General features: G+C 37.2%; 1 protein-coding gene across 3 annotated transcripts in view; it reads right to left on the bottom strand.

Moving 5' to 3' along the window:
* LIMA1 (LIM domain and actin binding 1) overlaps positions 1-25,782 on the bottom strand; it is a 125,621-nt gene that overhangs the window by 77,778 nt on the left and 22,061 nt on the right. For 2 of the 3 annotated variants that reach the window (XM_074225936.1, XM_074225937.1), the window contains exon 2: positions 3,227-3,370. In XM_074225936.1, the coding sequence (XP_074082037.1) occupies positions 3,227-3,345 (119 nt within the window). In that variant the 5' untranslated portion in view covers positions 3,346-3,370. Of the gene's footprint in view, positions 1-3,226; positions 3,371-19,777; positions 19,888-25,782 lie in introns of all 3 variants that reach the window. The other variant, XM_074225938.1, reaches the window with a different exon arrangement.

Here is a 25,782-nt window from a genome sequence, read left to right as displayed (position 1 = left end):
TTTGAAGATTAGCCATATTGTTTATTTGAAGGCCCCTACAGAGACAGATTTATTCAGAATTTCATTAGATAATTTCAACCATCTTCCCTATAATTAATTACTGTTTTCTTGAACTTTAGGTTCTTTCTTTCCTCCTCACCAATTACAAATTAACACTCTAGTAAGTCCTCCTGATTCAAAGATTCAGAATTTGTCATTTGAAATACTTGTTGTCCAGTGTTCACAGTAGCAGCAATATTGTATGAAGAGCAATTCTGAAAGACTTAGCTATTCTCAGCAATAAAATGATCCAAGACAATTCTGAAGGACAATGATGAAAGATGTTATCTACCTCCAGGGAAAGAAATGATGGACTCTGAATGCAAATCGAAGCATATTTTTTAAAAACTTTTTTTTTTGGCCTATATCTTCCTTTACAATGTAACTAACATGGAAATGTTTTGCATGAATGCACATGTATAACCTATATCAAATTGCTTGCCTTCTCAATGAAGAACGAGGTAGGGAAAGAAATATAGAACTCAAAAATTTATAAAATATAAATGTTAAGAATTGTTTTTATCATGTTAAACACAAATTTCTATATATAATATTCACCTGACTGTTCGCTTCTGAGGAAAGGGGGATGGGAAGGAAGGGTGGAAGGAAATTATGTAACTTCAAAATATGCATGTGGATAGATGTTGAAAAACTTTCATAACGTATAATTAGAAAAATATCAATTAAAAAGAGTTGTTTTAGGGGCAGCTAGGTGGTGTAGTGGATAAAGCACTGGCCCTAGAGTCAGGAGTACCTGGGTTCAATTCTGGTCTCAGACACTTAATAATTACCCAGCTGTGTGGCCTTGGGCAAGCCACTTAACCCCGTTTGCCTTGCAAAAAAAAATGGCAAAAAAAGAGTTGTTTTTATATTTAATAGGAAAATATAATTCCTTTTTTTTTTAAAAAAGAAAAGAAATATTTGTTGTCTTTTTCACAATCCATAATGGAGATAAAATGGTGAATTCAACTTGTAGTATTAAGTTCAGTGTTAGATAAATTCAAAATTATCTCTAACGCCTCTCTAAATTTCATGATTAAAATGACCCCTAAAGTTAAGATACCCTTAAGATTTCCTTCTATGCAGATGACTCTCTACTTAAACATCTCTAAACCCTCTCTTGAATTCTAGTCCCACATCACTTACATAGACATCAAAATAGATTTATCAGAGGCATCTCAAAATCAGTATGTCCAAAACAAAACTCATTATTCCTCCCTCCTCTGAACTTCTTTACTACCATCGAGGATACTATCATCCTAGTCCCCCAAGTTCTCAACTTCAGTGTTATTCTCAAGTATTCTCTCTCACTTAGAGTCAACTGTTACAGTCAACTTACCCAGTCAACTTGTCCTTTCTATTTTTACAATATCTCTTATATATTTCTTCCTTATTACTCACAGCACCACAATCCTAATTTAGGCCTTTATTGCCTCTCCCCTAGACTACTGCAATAGTTTTCTACATGGTCTCCCTGTTTCAAGTCTCTCCCAAATCCAACATATCCTACAGAGAACTGCCATATAATTTTCCTAAAGTATGATCTATTTATTCAACACCTTCCTGCACCTCCTTACAAACTCTAGTGGGTCTCTTTGCTCAAGCATCAAATAAACAAACTTCTTTGTTTAGCATTTAAAACTCTTCACAAGCTGATTCTTTTCAAATCTTCTAATACACTTTCCCTTCTCCATATGATCAAGCCACCCTGCTCTACTTCCCATTCCTGATCCCTAATGGTCTACCTTTCACTTCTGCCATTTTAATGGATGTTCCTCATATCTGGAATATACTCTCTTTTTCCTCTACTTCTCAAAATTTCTGGGTTCTTTCAAGACTCAGTTCAAACGCTACCTTATACAGGAGGCCTTTCCTGATTCCACAACCACCCTGTAAATTCAAAATGTGTTCATGTGTATGTCTGTAGGTCTAACACACACCTACAAAAAAATACACATTCCTTTTTCCATTAGGTAGGAATTTTGACTTTTATTAACACTTAGCAAAATGCCTAAGACCCAGAACACATTTAATAAATGCTTACTGATTGACTTTTCTAAGGATCATTAACTTCTAGTACTTCTAGTCTCCCGGGTCCACAGTTTTTGCTCCTCCCCTCTCTTCCTATATACATACATACATATATATATATATGTATGTATGTATGTATGTATATGTAAAAATCTCTTCTGAATCACCCCTTCCTTTCATTTTTATAGTCACTACTCCAATCGACTCACATGTGGAATATAACTGCCTCTAAGCAAACTTCAGTTTCTGTCTGTTCTGAACCTACACATGACTTTAAGAATAATCTTCCTCAAATAATCTCCATTTGCCATTTCACTTTCCTAATCCTAAATGGTCCCTAAAGTTTCATATTGCCTAGGATAAAAAAAAAATCTAGACTTGGCCTCTATTTATGGCCTTTTTATCATTTTTGTTTTTTTAGGTTTTGCAAGGCAGATGGGGTTAAGTGGCTTGCCGAAGGTCACACAGCTAGGTAACTATTAAGTGTCCGAGGCTGGATTTGAACTCAGGTACTCCTGACTTCAGGGCTGGTGCTCTATCCACTGCACCACCTAGCCACCCTATGGTCTTTTGTTTTGCTTTATTTTTTTTTAGGTTTTTGCAAGGCAAATGGGGTTAAGTGGCTTGCCCAAGGCCACACAGATAGGTAATTATTAAGTGTCTAAGACCGGATTTGAACCCAGGTACTCCTGACTTTATCCACTATGCCACCTAGCCGCCCCACCCTATGGCCTTTTAATCATTAAGCACTGCCTTCAAACTCTCTCCAATCTCCAAAATCTCTCCAATTTCAATATTCCTTAAAAATGACTTTCCACTCTAGCCAATCTGCTTTCCATCATAAATATACCATTTGTTAATCCTAATCTCTCTGTACCTTTATACCTATCATTTCTTCCACTCCTCTCTGCACATCTGTAGAAAGCTTTGTATTTATTGATATTTTGCTTTATAACTGCTCTCAGGTTTTTTATATATGAAACTTGAGTGGTAAACTCATCACTATATCTTCTATTATATGCTTCTTTGTAGATCTAATCCTTAGGGTTAGCATCTTTACTCTTAAATAATATGCTTCTTGATCCCTTATTCTCTTAACAAGTAGTAATATTTGCTCTAAAAAAAAACAGTACTTCTGGATGATTACAATACTTACTTGGAGAATATTTCTACAATAGCAGATGACTTGTTCTTATTAACAAGAGAAAGTTCCTTGGCAGTGATTCTCAGAGACTGTGAAGTCCATTGTCGCCTACTAAATGGAGCTGGGTTCATCTTGTCTGAAGATGCTGAAATTCCCCTGGAATAAGGAACATTAGATGATCAATATAACAATATCACCAAGGATTTACTTGAAGGAAACAGGACAACATACTTGAAAGAACACTGGACAAAGAGTTAGGATGCTTAATGTAAGTATGTGTGTGAATGTATATGTGTGTGAGTCTACATGTATATACATGTGTATATGCATGCATGTATGAATGAATGAATAGATCTTTGGGACCCCTAAAGTACTACATAAATGTGAGCAAGTAGTAATATTAGTAGTCACCTTGGCACTTACTAACTGGTTATGTGATATTGGACAAATCAGTTTACTTCTTTCCAGTCTATTTATGCATCTATAAAATAAGAGGATTGAATTAGATGCTTACTTCTGGCTCAAACGTTCAACGATTCTATGATTGGTCCCTCATGCAAATATTGATTGTGCTCTCTCTCCTTATATTCATTGTCAAAGTGGTATTTCTATAATCAGCATCTCAAAAAAAAAAGGTGTCATTAAGGTAAGGTAAGATACTGAACTTACATTTAGGTTCCTTTTTGTATGCCTTTTCCTCACTAAGGTCTCCAGGAATTCTATATTTTTAATATAGGTATATAAGTTCTACATATGCTTGTTAATATCATAAACCTTAGTTAGAGTATTCTTTTTCCTTTGTTTAAAAAAATCAAGGAAAACATTTATTTTTCATTTAGCTGATAAAAGTTCTATAATGGCTACCATGGCAATACTTTCTAGAAATCCTTCTACTATTCCTCAATGAATTAAATGTGTCCAATGTAACTGAAAGCAAATATAGAAGAACTGACCCCCCCCTCCAGCAACAGGTTCATTTCTGATTACTTTTTTAAAATAAGTTTAATTTCTGTACTAGTAAATCACCAAAATCTTCCAAATAAAAGTTGGGAGTTTCAACTTTTGTCACAATGAGGTGAGATTAGTAAAGATTCACTGGTTCCCTTGTTTTGCAAAACTTAAGATCAAATTTAAGTACTTTATTACTCTTGATACCAAGTAGAACACAATTATTTAGCAGGATAGAATCCTAGTTTATAGTCACTTCAAGTACTGACAATTCCTTTCTAAAGCTGAATTATTTTAGATGTATATTAATAAAGATTGAGACAATGTGATAACATCACACTGTTCTACTGTTCTATGTATTCATAAATCCAATCTACTCACAGTTTTAGAGCTGGGAGGATCCTTATTCTATTCTAATCTCTATCAAGCAATATATTAGTGTGTCTCTTTTCCCAAAGCCCCTCCACCTCTCTTTTTTTAGGTGGTGTTGACCAACTTTTCAATTGTTTTAAAACAAGCACCAAATAAGTTTTGATGGTTTCTCCTTTATGGTACAGTTAAAAAAGCTGGTCCTGCTAGGCTTCTTTTCTTCTCATTTCCTCCCACATAACAACTTCCCTTGAGACTCTTGACCTTTTGTTGCTATTGGATCCAACTTTCTAATCCACTGGGCTATCCCTCTCCTTCATTCTGTGTAAGAATTCATTCCATTCGGAAATAAAAAGTCACTAATTTCCAGGGATTTAATGAAAAAAAAGTGCAAAAGAAGGGGGCTTAGCCCTACCAGATCTAAAATTATATTATAAAGTATCAGTCATCAAAACTGTCTGGTATTGGCTAAGAAATAGAATGGTGGACTAGTGGAATAGACTAGGTGCAATGGCAGAAAATGATTATAGTAATCTTGCTGTTTGATAAACCCAAAGAGCCCAGCTATTGGAATAAAAGCTCTCTCTTTGATAAAAACTGCTGGGAAAATTGGAAGTTAGTATGGAAGAAACTTAGATTAGACCAACACCTATACCAAGATAAGATCCAAATGGATACAGGATTTAGACATAAAAAAAAAAACCAATACTATAAGCAAATTAGAAGATCAAGGACTAGTTTACCTGTCAGATCTATGGAAAGGGGAGCAGTTTATAAGATGGAGAATATCACTAAAAACAAACGATGATTTTGATTACATTAAATTAAAAAGCTTTTGCACAGATAAAACCACTGTAAACAAGATCAAAAGAAATGTAGTAAACTGAGAAACTATTTTTACAACTAATGTTCCTGACAAAGGACTCATTTCTAAAATATACAGAGAACTGAGTCATATTTCAAAAAAAAAAGCCATTCCCCAATTGACAAATGGTCAAAGGATATGCAAAGGCAATTTACAGATGAGGAGATCAAAGCAAGCCACAGTTATATGAAAAATTGCTCTAAATCATTACTTATTAGAAAAATGCAAATTAAAGCTTCTCTGGGGTACCACCTCACACCTCTCAAACTGGCCAATAAGACCAGGAAAGGATAATGATCATTGTTGGAAGGGTTGTGGGAAATCTGGGACACTATTACACTGTTGGTGGAGCTGTGAAGTCATCCAACCTTTCTGGAGAGAAATTTAGATCTACTCCCAGAAGGCAACAAAAATGTGCATACCCTTTGATCCAGCAATACCACTACTGGGTCTATACCCCGAAGAGATGATGAAAAGGGGTAAAAACATCACTCATACAAAAATATTCATAGCACCCCTGTTTTTTGTAGCAAAGAATTGGAAATTAAGTAAATGTCCTTCAATTGGGGAATGGCTTAGTAAACTGTGGTATATGTATGTCATGGAACACTATTGTTCTATTAGAAACCAGGAGGGATGGTATTTCAGGGAAGCCTGGAGGGATTTGCATGAACTGATACTGAGTGAGATGAGCAGAACCAGAAAAACAATGTATACCTAACAGCAACAAGGGGGTGATGATCAACCTTGATGGACTTGCTCATTCCATCAGTGCAACAATCAGGGACAATTTGGGGCTATCTGCAATGGAGAATACCATCTGTAAAGAACTGTGGAGTTTGGACAAAATCAAAGGACTATTCCCTTTAATTTAGGAAAAAAACTGATATCTTATTGTCTGATCTTGTTATTTCTTATACTTTGTTTCTTCCTTCATGGTATGATTTCTCTCTCATGATACTCAATTTGGATCAATGTACAACATGGAAACATGTAAAGACTGACAAATTGTTTCCTGTGGGGGGGGGGGTAGGGGGAGGGAAGTAAGATTAGGGGAAAAACTGTAAAATTCAAAATAAAATCTTTAATTAAAATTAAAAAAAAGAATTCACTCCATTTGTGTTCGTGGTTGTTAATTATTTATTTTCGTCCATCAAATGAGGCAGCTAGGTGGTGCAGAGAATAAAGATAGTGTGCCTGGCCTGGAAGTCAGGAAGACACATCTTCCTAGGTTCAAAATTGACCTCAGACACGTTGTGTGAAACTGTTCAAGTCACTTAAAACTGTTTGCCTCAGTTTCCTCATCTGTAAAATGAACTGAAAAAGGAAATGGTCAACAAAGAGTCTGAGGTGTTTGAAATGACTGAACTATGACAATGCCACCCTTCCTCTACTCTGCAGGCCCCTCACTCCATTTAAAAAGGTGACAAAAGAGAAGAAATGTGTACAAAGCTCCAATTCAGAAATGAAAGTTGGAGATATGAGCAAACAGAAGATGATACTGACCACTTTGAGAAATACTAGAGATCAGAAACACCCCAAAGTCCAACCCAAAAGAAGAATGACCCTTAGTAGCTAGGTGGTAGAGTGGATAGAGCCCTGGAGTCAGGACACGAGTTCAAATGTGATCTCAAACACTTAATACTTGCTTAGCTGTGTGACCTTGGGTAAGTCACTTTAACCCCATTGCCTTGAAAAAATACAAAAACAAACAAAATAAAAAGAATGATCCCACAGACATGAGTCCAAGAGGAAAAAAGATGTACGATGGAACCTTCTGTGGCCTGCCTCCTTTCTGATTGTCTTTTTGCTTCTACCTGTAATTTGGTAAAATTCTGTACTGATAAGGCATTTATTGTAGTTTCTCTTTTAATTTTTTGATTATTATTTAATCTAGCACAACTTTTAGTATTTTGCTGGAGTAGGTATATGAGAACAGAGGTGCCTGTCTTCATTCAAGCAGTCATCTTAACAGGAAACTCATAAGAATGACCTTAATTTTTTTTTTACTATTTTTTTTATTTTTTCTCAATTACATGTAATAAAACTTTAGTTTTTAAAAAATTTTGAGTTCCAAACTTTCTCTCTTTCTCTGCCTTTTCCCTCCTTAAGAAGGCAAACAATTTGATATAGCTTATACATGTGCAGTCAAGCAAACATTTCTATATTAGCCATGTTGCAAAAGAAATAAAGAAAAATATAAAAATATGCTTCAATCTGTATTCATGACATACTGAGAAATATTTTGTTTAAAGGAGACCAGTATTAAAATGTGAAGAGCTTATATTTATATGGCACTTGATATGATACTCATGATATTCAAAGCAATTTCACATACATTTCTCATTTGATCCTAACAAAGGAGAGTAGGTATGAATATTGTTGATCCTTTTTTACTGTTTAGGAAGTTGAAGCTCAGAGGGATTACGTGACTAACTTGCCCAAGTTCAGCAGGGTAGCAAGTAGTAGAGCATCAAAATCAAGTCTTCTACAACTTAACTTGCCAGTTCAATTAATTTTCTAAAAAAATGTGCAAATTAGTATGTAATTATATAATTATGTAAAATGTAATTATGACTTCTAATATAAAATTCTCTCTTCAAGTGCTATGCCATGAACTCTGCATTATTATTTCTTATATTAGAGGGCAATAGACTTTACAAATAATAATAGCTCATTCAGTAACATTTGATAATTTACCCTATCACAAATCTATGAACTACACAGTATGATTCATTATATCACACACTTTACCAATGAGGAAACAGGCTTAAATCCCCTGTTCTGAGACTGTAAAAGGGAATTCAACTCAATTTAAACCAATAAGCTAAAGGAATAGAAAACTCTTAAAACCAAAATTCTGGTAATAGAAATACAAATTATTTTAAAAAGAAAAAAAAGAGCTATATCTAAAGAAAACAGAGTATATGAATAGGAAGATAATTCTGAGGAGCTCAAGTCTTAAAAGGATACATGAAAGAGATGGAATTGCTTAACTTGAAAGAAATAGAAGACCAGTGATATTTTTGAGCATTAATAGTAAGTGATCTAAAATGTTGTATGAGACTTGTCTTAAAGGCTAAGGATTAGAAAACTTTTTAAGATTATATTGAGGGTAGGGCATAAGAATGAAACAAAGAAAAAACCCAACAGCAATTACTTATATTTATAAAGCTTTTTATTGATATTTACCTTAAATGGTACACCTATGTACCTGATTTAAATGGTTCAAGTATTAATTTCATTTTATAGATAAAGAAACTGAGGCACTGAGGGGTTAACTGACTTTCTCACAGTAATTCACCTACATAAATCTGAGTGATGTTAAGTAACCAGGCTATTTACTTGGAGAAAAGGTAGAGGTAATGAACTTGTTTTCTCAACCAAAGAGAATACCCTGAGGGCTAATGACAACAAAATAAAAGGCAAGATAAATGAGATAATAAAAGAGCACCCAGTTACCTCCAAGATCTTAAGTCACTATGCCTAAACTGATTGTACACATATTTTGGAGTACTGAATGATTTAGTCCAGCATAATAACCTGTAGTGATAGATATTTTGAATGTAGAAATAGGAAAATGTTCCACTTTCCAAAAGGTTAGCAGGCAGATAAATCAAAATATGAGTAGTGAACTTGACTTTCTCCTTTTAATAATACATATTAGAATTTTATCAGGAAATGATTTTCAAATATTTAAAAAGTTATCACTAAAAGTCAAGGTAGATTAAGGATAATTTATGTTATTGTTATTTTTTTTGATAGGATTACTAGCAGAGATCAGTCAATTGACATGCTATATCTGATTTTGTAACACCTTAAGGTTTTACATAAAGTATCTCACATGAAGTTCACAAAAACTGTGGGGTACATAACACAGGAATTAGTATTTATCATCCATACTTTAAAGATGACAAAACTGAAGTTTAGAAAGATCAAGTGATCTGTCCATGAACATAGCATATGACAAAGACAGCTGTGAATCCAGGTCTTCCTGACTCCAACACTCATGCTGCCTTCTGGAGGATAGAATATTTAACCAAGTCTCTCAAGGATAATGAGGACAAAGTCTCAAATTTATATTCATGTAAAAGATAGACAGAAATGGACTAGATGATAGTGTTAAGTTTAGAACGGGTTGAACATCTGGAACAAAAAAATATTAGGGTATGTTCTCTTTAATGGTCTATTTAACATATTTATGAAAGACTTGAATGAAGTTAATAGGTAGCAAGTTTACCAAATTTTCAGATTAAAGGAAAAAGATATTGAATTTTCATAAATCTTCATTAAGAAGCAACATGGTTCAGTGAAAAAAAAAACATTGTTAGGAGAAATATAGTCTTGAAAGCCTCACTTTGACAATAGCTATGTGATCCTGAGTAGGTAATTTAACTTGAACTGAGGTTTCTTCATCTGGAAAAAAGAAGATAATATACTTGTACATACGTGACAGAGTTGATGTGAGGAAAAACTTTTATAAATTTTTTCTGTGCTATATGAATGAGTTACTTTTACTGAATGGCATAAATAGATTTTTCAAAAAAAAACTCAACAATCATGAGCTATGTCTATGCTACATTTGGGTTAAAAAGTAAACTGTATAGGGGCGGCTAGGTGGTGCAGTAGATAGAGCACCCGCCCTGGAGTTGGGAGGTCCCAAGTTCAAATCTGGCATCAGACACTTAATAATTACCTAGCTATGTAACCTTAGGCAAGTCATTTAACCCCATTGTCTTACAAAAAAATAGTGAACTGTATAGAAACAGGGTTTATAAAAGTTGTGACTGGGATGCAGTTAATATGGGGGGAGGGAATAACAGGGGTTTTATTGGTATTTCAAGCTCATTATAAAGGGATGTAAAGTGACAGTTTAAAGAGCTAATTTAACATTTCCTTTTGGTTTGGAGATTTCACTGGCAAATGAACTCCCAATGAAGGGACTCCCACTACCAATGCAAATTAATATTTGTTCTTCTTCCACTTTTAATCTTAAGAAAGTTGTCTGGAGTACAGAAAAATTAAGCATCAAGTAGCCAGTATGGACTAGACTTCACACCAAAATGATGGTGTGAAGACAGTAAGCTCCCAGAGCTTTTCCCAAAACAACTTTGGCTGAAGCCTCTAAATATACCCTAAAGCGACAGAACCCACAAAAAAAAGTGAAGCAATTTCACAACTCAAGAGAATTGGAGGAACCTCAGAAAAAAGTCTTATCTCACATAGACAAAAAAGAGTATATATACATATATATATATATATATATATATATATATATATATATATATATATATATATATATCCCACATAGGTGGGAGAACTGGAAAGCCAGGGAGAGGCTTTTCACCATACTGCAACTCAAGTCCCAGATCAGCAGGCCAACAGGTCAGCAGTGAGGGTCCCAATCCCAACTTGAAAGGCAAAGTTTGAGCCCAAAATGCCAGTATTGTAGGCAGGATTGAGTGGGGGTAATTCTCATGTGGGAAACAAACTATGAGGCAGATGCCATATTTTACAACACAAGTCTTTTAAAATTGTCTTTGATTATTGGAGTGCTGAAGTGAACAAGTAAGTCCATCACAGTTGATCACCCCATGTTGCTGTAAAGGTATATAATGTTCTTGTGGTTCTGCACATCTCACTCAGCATCAATTCACGCAAGTCTTTCCAGGCTTTTCTGAAATCCCATCCCTCCTGATTTCTTATAGAACAATAGTGTTCCATCACATATCCATAACACAATTTGTTCAGCAACTCCCAAATTGATGGGCGACCCTTCAATTTTCAATTCTTTGCTACTACAAAAAGGGCTGCTATGACTATTTTTGAACATGTGAGAATTTCCCCCCTTTCCATGATCTCTTCAAGATTCAGATCCAGTAGAGATATTGCTGGATCAAAGGGTATGCACATTTTTATTGCCCTTTTGGTATATAATAGTCCTTTATGGTGAGATTCTTTTTCATTTTCTCATCCAGTATATTTTCTGACTTTGCATTTAAGGGCTAGGGCCTATGAACTTCTGGAGGGATGGTCTGGGATTGATCACAATGCTAATCACTTGGGAGTTCTGGTTATTAGTATTAGGTTATTTTAGGAACTCAGGGACAGTTTTAGGCTAGGGACCTACAAGCTTTTACTGTTCCCAAAATGGTTTGGTCCAGGGTAAATTCTTGATTACTGATTACCTTTCCCTAATCAAGTTCCTTACTTAGATTTGGGTCTGAACAAGAGTAGACAGCTACTATATTGTATCATTATCAGTCAGCTAGAAAACTCTCTTGGTTCAAAATGACAGGATTTTTAGGCTTTCCTTTAGTCTAGGATTCTTGCTTTCCTTATTCCTTCTGCCAGATGTAGATTGAGCTAGTAACTAGATCTGAGAAAGAACCTGTTCAGCAAGCCATATTGCTGTTTCTTGTTTCTGAACTTCCTCCTTGCTTAACACACAGACTAGGGACTGTAACCATTCCTATTGGCTATCCATACAGGTCTCTATTTCAGTTCACCCACAGTTGAGTTTTTTTGACCCAAAACTATACAGAGCTTGACACAACTGTCATTTGGCATCTTTTCTTAAACCCTGCATACCATGGTTTGAATCTGGGATGTCATCTTGCCCTTAGACCCAGTTCCAAGGCATGCTTCCAGTCAAGTACCCAAACAGTACCCACAGACCTCTTTGTCTCCCTATACTAACCTAGGATAGAAGAGTGATTCACTGTGATTTTTTTCCTTGGGGATTTAATCTGGTATATAATAGAAAAAGTTTGCATGAGTTTTGGTGAACAGTTCTTAGTACTTTTCCTGCTACTCTTCCAGAATCCAGAGGCAGAATTTGAATCTAGTTCTTCTAATTCTTGAATATTTTCCAAAGTATTATTAGTCCCTTTTCATTATAATAAATTATCTCTTTATGTACACATTAAAATTTAAGCCTTTCCTACCTCCCTGAGTCAAGGGTTCAATAATTTCTTCACCCAAATGAATAACAGAGATGGCTCTCTGGCAACAATGGGAGAAAAACAGAAAGCAGGCCAGGCCAGTGTAGAAGTGGGAGGGGGAGAAAAGTACAAGGTTTTTAGGTATAAGGGGGTAAGGTTGGAAAGGGTTTGAAATGCAAAACATTGTTTTCTGTTGGATCTTGGAGGTAAACAGGTCAGATCTACAGCTTTCACTTGAGCAGCTGAATGAAGGGTGAACAAAAGTAGGGAGGAATAAGGGGGCAATAAGAGCCTTGAATGGTGGGTAAGTGAAGGGTGATGGGGACATAAGATGAGAAACACTGAAATTAAAAACAAGTCTTGGTTACAGATTAGACAAGTGAGTTGAGTGTGGGTGATCATGAACCAATCAAGTAAACAATAAATATTGATTAAGCATCTACTTTGTCCCAGGCACAATGGACACACACACACACACACACACACACACACAAAGAGAATCAAGTCCCTGCCCTCAAAGAGTATGCCATCTAAAGGAAGAGACTTTGTGCAAACAAATGGACACAAAGCAAGCTTAGATAATGGGTAAATAGGAAATATTAACAAATTAAGAAGGGCTAAGGAAGGCTTCCTTACAACAGGTGGGGAATCTTTTTTCTGTCAAGGGCAATTTGGATATTTATAATCTAGGGCTATAGATGGTCAAACATTTGATTAATTCACCCCCAAATCTCCTGGATTTATTGAATTTACAGTCCCATTTGATCTGACCTTGGTAGTGTCAGATCAAATGATTTTAAGGGCCTTATAATGGCCCAAGGGTCAGACAGTTCCCTGCCCCTGTTGTAGAAGGTGAAGATTTAGCTGGGACTTGAAGGTCAGTAGTTGAGGTGAAAGAGGGAGAGCACACCAGAGAAAAGGCCTGGAGATGAGAGATGGACTACCAGAAGGCCAGTATATTAAGAAGTAAAGTATAAGAAAACTGATGGGTGTCTGGGAGAGTAGTGATTCTTATGAATAATAAAAGTGAAATTGGGAAGAAAGGATGCAAGAGGAAATATAATGAGCTCTGTTTTAAGTTTGACATGCCTCTAGGACATCAATTTGTGACATTCAAAAGGCAGATGATATGAGACTAGACCTCAAGTGAGAGATTAGAGCTGATATATAAACTAGGAACTAAATCTGGATAGAAATGACAACTGCATTCATTGGAGCTAATAATTTGTACCAAATGATATGATGCAGAGGAAGAAGAAAAGAAGGCATAAGGCATAAACTTGGAGAACATCCCTGTTTAATGAGTCTAACTTAAAAGAAGAATAATCAAAGGAAATGAGAAAGAATAATTGGACAGTTAGCAGAAAAGGAGAGAACAATTATCACGAAAAACTAGAGAAGAGCATATACAGCATTAAAAGTTTCAAGGATGGGAAGGCTAGGTGGTGCAGTGGATAGAGCACCGGCCCTGGAGTCAGGAGTTCAAATCCAGCCTCAGACACTTAACAATTACCTAGCCTTCAGCCTTGGGCAAGCCACTTGACCCCATTGCCTTGCAAAAAAAAAAAAACAACTTAAAAAAAGTTTCAGGGATATAAAGGAAGATGGGGCTTGAGAAAATTCCTTTGCATTTGATAATTATATTAATGGTGAGACTGGAAAAGCAGTTTCAGTCAAATGATGAGATCAGAAGCCAGATTTCAGTTTAGAAGAGAAAGGAAAGGCAATGGAAGCAGCCAATATCTTTCTTAGAACATTTAGCTGAAAAGAGATTTTTAAGTATGGGGGAGACACAAGTATTATTTGTAAACTGTAAACAGTCAGAAGACAGGGAGAGACAGAAGATTAGAGAAAGAGAGTAGAGATGATGGAAAGAACAATCTTCTGGAGAAGGAACAGAATGGGATCATTTCTCATGTAGAGAAGTTTGCTTTCCTAAGAAGGTCCACCTCTTCATGAGACAAGTATGGAGGAAAGAGTAAGGAGAGATGACCAAGTAAAGTGAGATGAAACTCAAATGACCTCCATTTTTTCAGTGAAATATCTGGTGATATCCTCAGGGGTAGGACAAAAATGAACAGGAGCTTTAAAGAGAGATGAAAAAGTGTGGAATAACAGCTGTGGGTAATGGGAATATCAATTCAGATTGGGAAAGTATAAAGTGAGTTCATTGTTGCAATGATGGCCCAGTTGAAATTATGTGACATAAATTTGTAGTGGATTCAGTCAGCAAGGTTTTGTAACTTTTTCCAACTAAATTCATCAGAAATTGAATAGGAATAAAAGCAACAGATGTTGCAGATAAGCAGATACTAGTTTAGCAAAATGTGTGACCAGTTATAGAACAAAGAGGCAAGCAAGAGGATAACATAGCACTGAACTGACTCTACAAGAAGTTGAGTTAGGGAAGAGAAGAAATTCTAGTCAGTATAGGGATTATGGAGAGAAAAAGTTGAGGGTCAGCGGGACTGGAGATCATGGTGAGAACAAAGAAAAGAGCTTAAAGGTCATAAAGCAGAGAGAAAAAACAAATGATAAATGGTTATGATCAGATAAAATAATTGAGTTTATGAATATGAAAATACGACACTTGGGTGATGGGAAGCTCAAAAGTTTGACCAAATCAATATGTAGCTGAGGGGGAAGAGGAGTAAGTCAAGGGAATTGAATAAGGAACTGTGAAGTTAGGGTATAAGAGGGGAATCTCTCTCTCTACACATACACACACACACAAATATATGTATAAGTTCACTTGTATGAGGGCACGTGTTGGAGAAGAATGTATATCATGGGTATTAATAGATATCAGAATCTGGTATGGGCAACAAATCTGAATAATATGAACCCAAAGGAGGAAGGGTTTGCTGAGTAATGTTTTGCATGACTATACACATATAGTCTATATTAAATTGCTTGCCTTCTCAAGAAGGGGGAAAAGAAGGGAAGGAGAGAATTTGGGACTCAAATTTTTTTTTTAAATGATTGTGAAAAATTGTTTCTACATTATTTGAAAAAATAAAATATAAAAAAAATCATCTATATTTCTTTATTTCTATGCAAATGAGTCTCAGATCTATTTATCCAATCCTAACCTCTTTCCTGACCTCCAGTCTCACATCTCCTGGACATTGCAAACTGAGATGTCTTATAGACATCTTACACCCAACATGTCTAAAACTAAAATCAAATTCCCTCACAAAATCTCCTCTCTTCCTAAATTCCCTAATTCTGTCAGAATATCACCCATCCTCTCAGACACTAAGGTTCAGAATCCCTAGGTGTTGTCTCCTCATTTTCATGTCTCCACCCCTATGTCCAATCAAGCCCTATTGATTCTTCCTGTGTAATATTTCATATATATATATATATATATATGTATATATATATGTATGTATGTATATGTATATATAGCCCTTCTCTCCTTTGAATCTGCTACCAAAACCAGTACTAGCATTCATCATGTCACATATATGGACAATAGCCTTCTGGTTTGTTTTCCTGACTCAGGAGAGAAAGCCTCATATCAGTCTATCTACCGCTAAGCTACCAAAATGTTTTTTTAAAAATGCACATCTGATCACGTTACTATTAACTCCCCCATTCAAAAAAACTTCAGTAATGCCCTTTTTTTACCTCTAGAAGCAAAAATTCTCTGTTTAGTTTTAAAGTTCTTCCCATCTTTCCAGTCTTCTCCTACTCAAATCTCTTATTCATACTTCCTGATACAATGACATTGGCTTTCTTGCAGTTCCTGACACAAGCTCCTTTCTCCCCCATCAGGGCATTTTCATTGGTTTTCTCAATGCCTAGTATTCTCTCACTCCTATTGTTTCCTGGTTTCCTATAAGTCTTAGCTAAAATCTTACCTTCTCAAGAAGCCTTTCCGAATCCCTCTTAACTCTAGAGTTTAGAGTTTATCTTTCTTAGAAAATTTAGCTGAAAAGAGATTTTTAAGTATGGGGGGAGACACAAGTATTATTTGTAAACTGTAAACAGTCAGAAGACAGGGAGAGACAGAAGATTAGAGAAAGAGAGTAGAGATGATGGAAAGAACAATCTTCTGGAGAAGGAACAAAATGGGATCTTATATTATGTTATGTTATGTTATGTTATGTTATGTTATATTATATATTATTATACCTTTATTTCATTTGGCTCCCCATTTAAACTATGAACACCTTGAAGGCAGGGACTTGACTTCCTTCTACCTTCAGAATTTAGCACAATGCCAAGAATAGTATTGGCCTTTAATAAATATCTGTTGATCTGGTTTGAATTAACTTCCCTCACAGTATGAAAGGCAAAATATGAAATAGAGGGCGGAGCCAAGATGGCGACAAGAGCAGACCATGTCTTAGGTGTTCTCTCATAAATCTTCAAAACTAAGGACTCTAACTAAATTTCCAAGAGACAGAACCCACAGAGGGACCCAGTGAGGTAGTTCTCCTACTCAAGATAACCTGGAAGAGAGCAGAAAGGTTCTGCTCCCCGGGTTCAGAGGAGCGGCCCACCAGAGCAAAAGAACTTCAGCCTCACAGAGGCAGCCCCAGGGCACTGGGAGGCGTAGCTCACAGCAGTTGGGGAGTTTCCTGAGCCCTGGGGGGCACTGGGCACAAATTGGGCAAACAGCAGGGGGACCTCTGCCAGAGTGAGCACGTGGAGCCCAGCCTTCAGGGCACACAGCGAGCAGCTTGGTCTTTAGGCAGCCCAGATCCAGAAACAGAAGCAGGTGGAGCCGGTAAGCAGGAGCCCCCAGGACATGAGCCCATTGACCTGAGGGAGGGGAGTGAAGAGAGACTGCAGAGCTGTCCTCTGTCTCTGGAACAGGACTCTGGGGCTCTGAACACATTCAGACTCTGATCGCAGTCTAGGCCCCCCCATAGAAGAGCAGGGGCTCCCTCCACCTCAGCCCAGTAGCAGAGGGGGGTGCGTATGGTCATTCAAAGACCAGAAGGGAGGACAGAGGCTCACACACACACTGAAACCCTTGTGGGAGTGTCCCAAAAGCTCAGGAAGCACCCCAAAACAGGCTTAGGCTGGGAAAATGAGCAAGCAGAGAAACAAGAGGAACACCATTGTGAAATACATTATCTATGATCCCAAGAAGGATCAATATACTCAGTCTGAAGATGAGGAAGCACAAGCTCCTGCATCTAAAAGACTCCAAGAAAAATAGAAATTGGGCTCAGGCTATGACAGAGCTCAAAAAAGACTTTGAAAATCAAATGAGGGAGTTAGAAGAAAAACTGGGAAAAGAAAGGAGAGAGATGCAGGAAAAATATGAAAATGAAGTCAGCAACTTAGTCAAGAAAAATCCAAAAAAATGCTGAAGAAAATAGCATGCTAAAAACCAGCTTAGGTCAAATGGATAAAACAGTTCAAAAAGTTATTGAGGAGAAGAATGCTTTAAAAAGCAAAATTGGCCAGATGGAAGAAAGAGATAAGAAAACTCTCTGAGGAAAACAAATACTTCAGACAAAGAATAGAACTCAGGGAGATTGATAAATTTACAAGAAATCAGGACTCATTACTTCAAAATCAAAAAAATGAAAAATTAGAAGAAAATGTGAAACATCTCATTGAAAAAAACAACTGATATGGAAAACAGATTTAGAAAAGATAATTTAAAAATTATTGGATTACCTGAAAGTCATGATCAGGAAAAGAGCCTTGACACTATTTTCAAAGAATTACTACAAGGAAATTGCCCTGATATCCTAGAAGCAGAGGGCAAAACAGAAACGGAGAGAATCCACTGATCCCCCTGAGAAAGAGATCCCAAAAAACCAACCCCCTAGGAATATTACAGCCAAGTTCCAGAACTCCCAAGTCAAAGAGAAAACATTACAAGCAGCCAGAAGGACACAATTCAAATATCATGTCAGGATGTCATGTCAAATATCAGTCAGGATCACACAGGACTTAGCAGCAACTACATTGGAAGCTCATAGGGCTTGGAATGTAATATACCAGAAGGCAAAAAGAGCTTGGAATGCAACCAAGAATCAACTACCCAGCAAAACTGAATGTCCTCTTCCAGGGAAAAAGATGGACTTTCAATGAACCAGGGGAATTTCAAATGTTCCTGTTAGAATGGCCAGAGTTGAACAGAAGGTTTGATCTCCAAATACAGGACTCAGGTGAAGCACAGAGATTGGAGGAGAAGGGGAAAATATTAAGGACTTAATGATGATGAACTGCATGTATTCCTGCATAGAAAAATGACACTGACAATACTCATATGAACCTTCTCAGTTAATAGAGCAGGTAGAAGGAGCTTTTATAGTTGAAGCACAGAAGAAAGCTGAAGATAAAATGTGGTGTAAAAATGGAGTCAATAGAAAAAAGGGAAATGTAATGGAAGAAAAAAAGGAGGGGGGGGAATAGGCCACAAGATATCTCATATAATAAGATTTTTCTTTATTACAATGAGCTATTCCAATGATATGGCAGGGGAAGGCAAGGGGAATGAGGGAATCTTCACTCTCATTAGAGGTGGCTAAGAGAGGAAACAGCATATATACTCAATGGGGTATAGGCATCTGGAGTAAGAAGAAAAGGGGAGAGAGGGGGAAGGGGGGGATGTAAGTGATGGAGGAGAGGATGGACCATGGGGGGGAGAGTGGTCAGATATAACACATTTTCTTTTTTACTTCTTGCAAGGGGCTGGGATTGGATGGACTGTCCAGGACCATAATGCCAGGTGGATGCTGGGCCTAAGGGGTGGTAGGGGGTCTCGGGGTCTCTTGTCCCCAGGACCAGGGATCTGTCTGCTGTGCCACTCAGCTACCCTACAGCACAGTCAGAGTGAAAGGAGAGAAAAAAAACATGAAATAGAAATCTTATCCCAAGGTCTTTACTTTTTGTTGTTGTTATTGTTTGCTTGCAAGGCAATGGGATAAAGTGACTTGACCAAGGTCACACAGCTAGGAAGTTATTAACTGGATGAGGCCATATTTGAACTCAGGTACTCCTGATTCCAGGGAAGGTGCTCCATCCACTGTGCCACCTAGCTGCCCCCAAGGTCTTTACTTTCAAAGAGAAACACATGAATTGAAATAACCAGGAAAAGGCTTCATGAAACAAGTGTTTTAACTTCGATTTTGAGGAAGCAATACAAATTAGACAGACAAAAGGGAGAAATAGGGCCATTAAAATGGAAGTGGAAGAGGAAACAACCTTAAAAGTGAAGCAGAAGAATTTGGATTTAATGAGAGGAAGGAAGAAGGAAGGATGGATTATTTATTGAGCACCTAGTACTATATAAGAGACCCTGTGTTCCTTACAAAAAAACTCTGGAGGAAGGTGCTTTTATCATCCCCATTTTACAGTTGAAAAAATTGAGGCAAACAGAGGTTAAAGGACTTGCCCAACATCACATGGCTAGGAAGTGTCTGAAACCTCATTTACATGCAGGGGCTCTATCTACCATGCTACCTGGTGTTGAACGCTTCCAGTCATGTCTGACACTCCGTGCTTCCATTTTGGACAAAGATAGAGGAGTCATTTGCCACTTCCTTCTCTAATTCCTTTGACAGATGAGGAACCTGAAGCAAATGGAATTAAGTAAGTGACTTGCCCAGGGTCACACAGCTACGAAGTATCTCAGGTCAGATTTTAACTCAGAAAGATGAGACTTTCTTCCTACAGGTCTGGCATTACATCCATCACACCACCTGATCACCTTTTATTCATGTACCACAATAACTTCTTTGTTTCCAATTATTTGCAACTAAAGAAAGCATGCTATATTACTTTGATGCATGATTTTTTTTTTTAGGTCACTGATCTCCTTGGGATGTATCTCTAACAGTGGGAACTTTAAAGGCTAGACCTTTTCTCTGTTATTTTCTTAACTCCAAACTGTTTTCCAGAATAGTTGACCAATTCAGTTTATTAGCATACTCCTCTTTCCACAATCCCAACTTTGACTAATTTCCATCTTTTGAATGTTTAATTTTCAACTATCTCCAATAATCTCCAACTAAAGAGACAAGAGGTTAAAGAAGAAAGCAACATATCCAATATTCCTCAACTACTGCTCTTTCAGATTCCAAGTCTTCCAGAAATCAACATAAATTACTGGAATGGGAAACTTGGCATATTAACCCTATTTTTTGCTAGTTCTTACAAGAACAATGTAGGGTAGCTAGGTGGCGCAGTGGAGAGAGCACCAGCCCTGGAGTCAGGAGGACCTGAGTTCAAATTTGACCTCAGACACTTAATAATTACCTAGCTGTGTGACATTGTGACATTGGACAAGTCACTTAACCCCAATGCCTTCAAAAAACAAACAAAAAAAATGAAGGTAAGTGACTTTTCACCAATGTTTACCTAGTAAATCAGGTTTAAGTGACTGATCAATTAGAATGATTTTCTTGTCAAATACAGCACTGAGAAGATAATTTTTCCTTGACTAGACAACTTATCCTAGCAAGCTAGAAACTTCATGAAACTTTTAGTTTCATTTGCAAGTCTTCTTCCTAACATTTTTTTTCATGGCCAACACTCACTTCTGGGTTTCTGAACTTACCTGTTTGCCTCTCCTATGTTTTTGAAAGCATTGGTCTTCAAAACAATAGGCACTCACAAACCAAAGGAGCTCCAGAATACAAAGCAGGCCTGGTTTGCTTATAGTGCCAAAGTAAGCTCATTTGTGGGAAAAGTAACAATAGGAACAAAAACAAGTGGAATTAAATTGAATCCCATCAATCTAGACTGGATTAATAGACTCCCTCTGAACCTTTACGGAGGTATTTCTTACAAACACTAATAATTTCCTTTGGTTCCATTGGTAGTAGAGCTAAATGGTAAGCAGAGGTAAAAGAAAAGCATTAGCTTCATTTGAATTTAATCATTTAAATTCACAGGGCTTCAAATTAATGAAAGTTATTAAAAAAACTTAACTACTAAATCAATTAAATTATAATTTTATACCAGTTGATATCAATATAATCCTATACACCAATAGCTTTTCCTAGTATAAAAATCGTCCATGTCACTGGGGAAATTTTTTTTTATTAAATATTGCTGATAAGGCTAAGACACATAGGGAACAAAAAAATTTAGACCAAGGATATCAATAAATAGCTCACATATTCTCAATAACAGAATAATAATAAGAGGGCTGCTAGATGACACAGTGGATAGAGGAACAGCCCTGGAGTCAGGAGGACTTGAGTTCAAATCTGACTTCAGACACTTTATAATTACTTAGCTGGGTGACCTTGGGCAAGTCACTCAAATCCATTGACTTGAAAAAACCCCCCAACAACTTAACATTTATATGGTGCTTGCTATGTGTCAAGCAGTGATAAGCACTTAATATTGATTATTTTATTTGAGACTCACAATAGCCCTAGGATTGTAGATGCCATTAAATACGTTCATTTTGCAGATGAGGAAACTGACTAACAGATGCTAAATGACTTGCCTAGGTCATTCAACTAGTAAGTATCTGAAGATGAATCTGAACTTGGATTTTACTGACTCCATGCCCAACACTCTATCCAGTGGGCTACCCAGCTACCCTAAGTATATCAAAGAATACTTTGGCAAAGATGACAAGATATGGAAAAGTCAATAGTGAAAGAGTTGTGAGAAAATGGGCACTGCTGGAAAACAATTTGGAATTACTGAAAGAAAGTGATTAAAGGGGCGGCTAGGTGGCATAATGGATAAAGCACCAGCCTTGGAGTCAGGAGTACCTGGGTTCAAATCCAGTCTTAGACACTTAATAATCACCTAGCTGTGTGGCCTTGGGCAAGCCACTTAACTCCATTTGCCTTGCAAAAACCTAAAAAAAAAAAGTAAAAAAAAAGGAAAGTGATTAAAAAATCTGAAACCTGTGACCCAGAGATTTTATAGCTGGGAATATGTCCTGAGGAAATTTATGACAAAATAAAGGTTCCCATATATACCAAAACATTTATGGCAATACTCTAACATCAAAAAAACTCAAGCAGATGCCCATTGATTGGGGAATAGTTACATTAACTGCATACATAAATGTAATGGAATATTATTTACTGTGTTGTTTGACATGATGAGTCTTATATGAAGTAATGAAAAACAAAGTAACCAAAACATCCCCCCCACGCCCACAAAGACTATTCTTAGAAAGATGGAAAGAACAACAACTGAAACATGATATGAAATTATAATAGTCAAGCTTGAAGCCAAAGAAGAGACATGAGAAGGTATCTCTGATGGACCCTGATAAGAGTAAGCTAGGGACCCAGAAGCCACAAGCCTTAGGACTAGCATGGGCACCCACATGCCCTCTTCAATCACCACCCTTGCTTCCAGTGCAGTCATCATTGAGGGGAGAAAGAATTGTGGAGAGGGGAGAAAGAATTGTGGAGAGGGGAACTACCTTCTTCAATATCACTAGCAATGACTGCTCACCAAATGCCATTAATAGAAAGGCACAGCATACCCTTTGATTCAGCAATACTACTACTGGGTCTATACCCTAAAGAGATGATGAAAAAGGGTAAAAACATCACTTGTACAAAAATATTCATAGCAGCCCTGTTTGTGATGGTAAAGAATTGGAAATCAAGTAAAAGTCCTTCAATAGGGGAATGACTTAGCAAACTGTGACATATGTATGTCATGAAACACTATTTTTCTATTAGCAACCAGGAGGGATGGAAATTCAGGGAAGCCTGGAGGGATTTGCATGAACTGATGCTGAGTGAGATGAGCAGAACCAGAAAAACACTGTACATCCTAACAGCAACATGGGGGCGATGATCAACCTTGATGGACTCACTCATTCCATCAGTACAATAATCAGGGACAATTTGAGGCTGTCTGCAATGGAGTGCCATCTGTATCCAGAAAAAGAACTATGGAATTTGAACAAAGAACAAGGATTATTAACTTCAATTTAGAAAACAAAACTGATATTTTATCGTCTGATCTTGCTATCTCTTATACTTTGTTTCTTCCTTAAGGATAGGATTTCTCTCTCATCAACATTCAATTTGGAGCAATGTATACCATGGAAACAATGTAAAGATTGGCAAATTGCCTTCTGTGGGAAGTGGGGGAGGGAAGATTAGGGAAAAAATTATAAAACTCAAAATAAATAAAATTTTTAAGTATAAAAAAAAGACAGGCATAGGATCCCAAGAGCCCCAAAATAGCCATGACTCAGCACAATAATTTTCTGTAATCTTTGTGGAGATGCTGCCTGAGCACTTTTCCTCTAAGTGCTAAATAAAGTTAAAGCTACTGAATAACCAATAACCCAAGCTTCTGGTGCTGTCAACTGATTCATGGGCCTTTTTCGTTTCCCCTGGGTTGTTTCCCCTGTTAGAATGGGAGCTCCTTGGGAGTGGAGGCATTTGACTTTTCTCTGAACTCCCTTACAAGGGCTCTGTTTATTCATCTACCTTCCTTACTCATATGGATGGCAGATGATATCAGACTGTCTCAGTGTGATGTTTAGTTTTATTAAACGGAAAGGTTTTTTACTCTTTGTTAGTCAATATTTATTAAGTGTCTCCTATGGGGCAGGCAACACTAAACAAAGACAGCTCTCAAAAGAACTCCCCAGTGGAAGGGAGGAAATACTATGCAAAGTGTGTGCAAACAAGACATATCCAAGATAAATTGTAGGCAATTAACAGAGGGAAAGCACTTGCAAAAAGAGATCAGGGGAGATTTGAATTGGGTCTTGAAGAAAACCAGGGAGTCCAAAAGGCAGACAGACACAAGGGAAAAGAGAATTCTAGGAATGGGGACAACTGGAGAAAATGCAGGGGAGATGGAAACATCTTGTGAGGAAAAACAGTAAGGTGGCTAATGTCACTGAATCAAAGAAAAGGGGGGCAATTCATGAAAGGCTCTGAATGTCAAACAGAGGATTTTGTATTTGAGGATGGACATTATAATGTCACCTATGGGTATAAATCAATACAAACTTTTTTGACTCATGGGTCCCAACTTCTCAAAACGTATGTATGCTAAGGCTAATTAACTAAGATAATGGGCATTACCAATCTTCCCCTTGCTGTATGGCAGCTAGAGTTGAGTTCCATAAGTCCTGACCCCTCATTTCTCAATTCACATGTGGCTGCTAGTTGGGGTCTGTCTAATGAGTATAATGCTATAGATGTCTGAGACCTAAGAACCTGTAGGTCATTGCATGGTTCCACATCTGGAAGCTATCCCATTGTGTGCTGCCCTCAACTAAGAGCAACTGGGGCCCCACACCAGTCTTTATAAGCATTTGTTCTTTTCCTCTTGTAATTATCTGAATTCAGGGTCACTCTGCTCCTTCACTGAAACTCCTGCACCATGAGAAGGACCTAGATGAAGATGCAGCAAAGAACAATGAGGAATGGATAGCCTTGGTAAGAAGGGCCCACCTCTTCATATGTGACAGAGGAGAGGTGACATCTAAGTGATATAAGACAATAGGATACAAGAGGGAATATTTTTGAAGAGTGAACTCAAGTATTTCAGTGAAATATAAGCAAAGGTTCTCAGTTGAAAATATGGGATGGGGAGAACACTGTGGAATGTTTGAGGAGAGATGACAAAGCGTGCATAAGGCATTCTGGTGAGTAGGAGAGTGAATTGATTAGAGAGGTATAAAACTACTGCCTTGCCAAAGTGAGGGCCCAATTGAGATTATGTAACAAACTTGTAGTGGACCCTGACTCAACAAGGTTTTAATTTTTTTCCAGATTCATTCAGCAGTAGAATAATCCAAGAGGGAGATTTGTCAGGGCAAGACTGGCAAGAGGGGGGCAAGGCACTGAAGAGAACAGTGTTGAGTTGAACTGGTAAAAGAGGCGTGTGTAGTCAGTGCAGAGGTGAGAATATAGAAAAGAACTGAGGACTAAATGGAATGGAGGTCATGGGGAGAATGAAGAACGAGGTTTATATATAGTTCAGAGAGAGAGAGAGAAATAGTGGACTAACAACAAATTATGTTTAGAAATAGGATTTTCTCAATTCATGACCATAGAAGAGGATCATTTTTTTTAGGTTTTTGCATGGGGTTAAGTGGTTTGCCCAAGGCCACACAGCTAGGTAATTATTATCAAGTGTCTGAGACCAGATATGAACCCAGGTACTCCCGACTCCAGGGCCGGTGCTCTATCCACTGTGCCACCGAGCTTCCCCTAAGAGGATCATTTCTAAGTAATAACAAGATCAAGGATATGACAACTGAGAAAGGGTAGAAGGATAATTCATATAAAACGAGTAAGCTGAGAAACCAGGGTGTCAAATAAACATCAACATGTATTCTGAAATAATTCAGCATGAGGGCAGGAATTGGGAGGACACAAAGAATTTGAGTCAGGAAATGAACTGAGAAAAGATGGAGAGTATTCAGGTGCTCAGTAGATAGCAGCCACCAGAATCTTGATTGGGTGATAACTATGAATTGAGTGACTCTAAATGGTAGCAAAATTACAAAA

Source organism: Macrotis lagotis, chromosome 2 (genome assembly GCF_037893015.1).
Source record: "Macrotis lagotis isolate mMagLag1 chromosome 2, bilby.v1.9.chrom.fasta, whole genome shotgun sequence".
Classification (NCBI taxonomy): Eukaryota; Metazoa; Chordata; class Mammalia; order Peramelemorphia; family Peramelidae; genus Macrotis; species Macrotis lagotis.
Note: the sequence above shows the minus strand (reverse complement) of the source record. Positions and strands in the feature narration are given on the sequence as shown.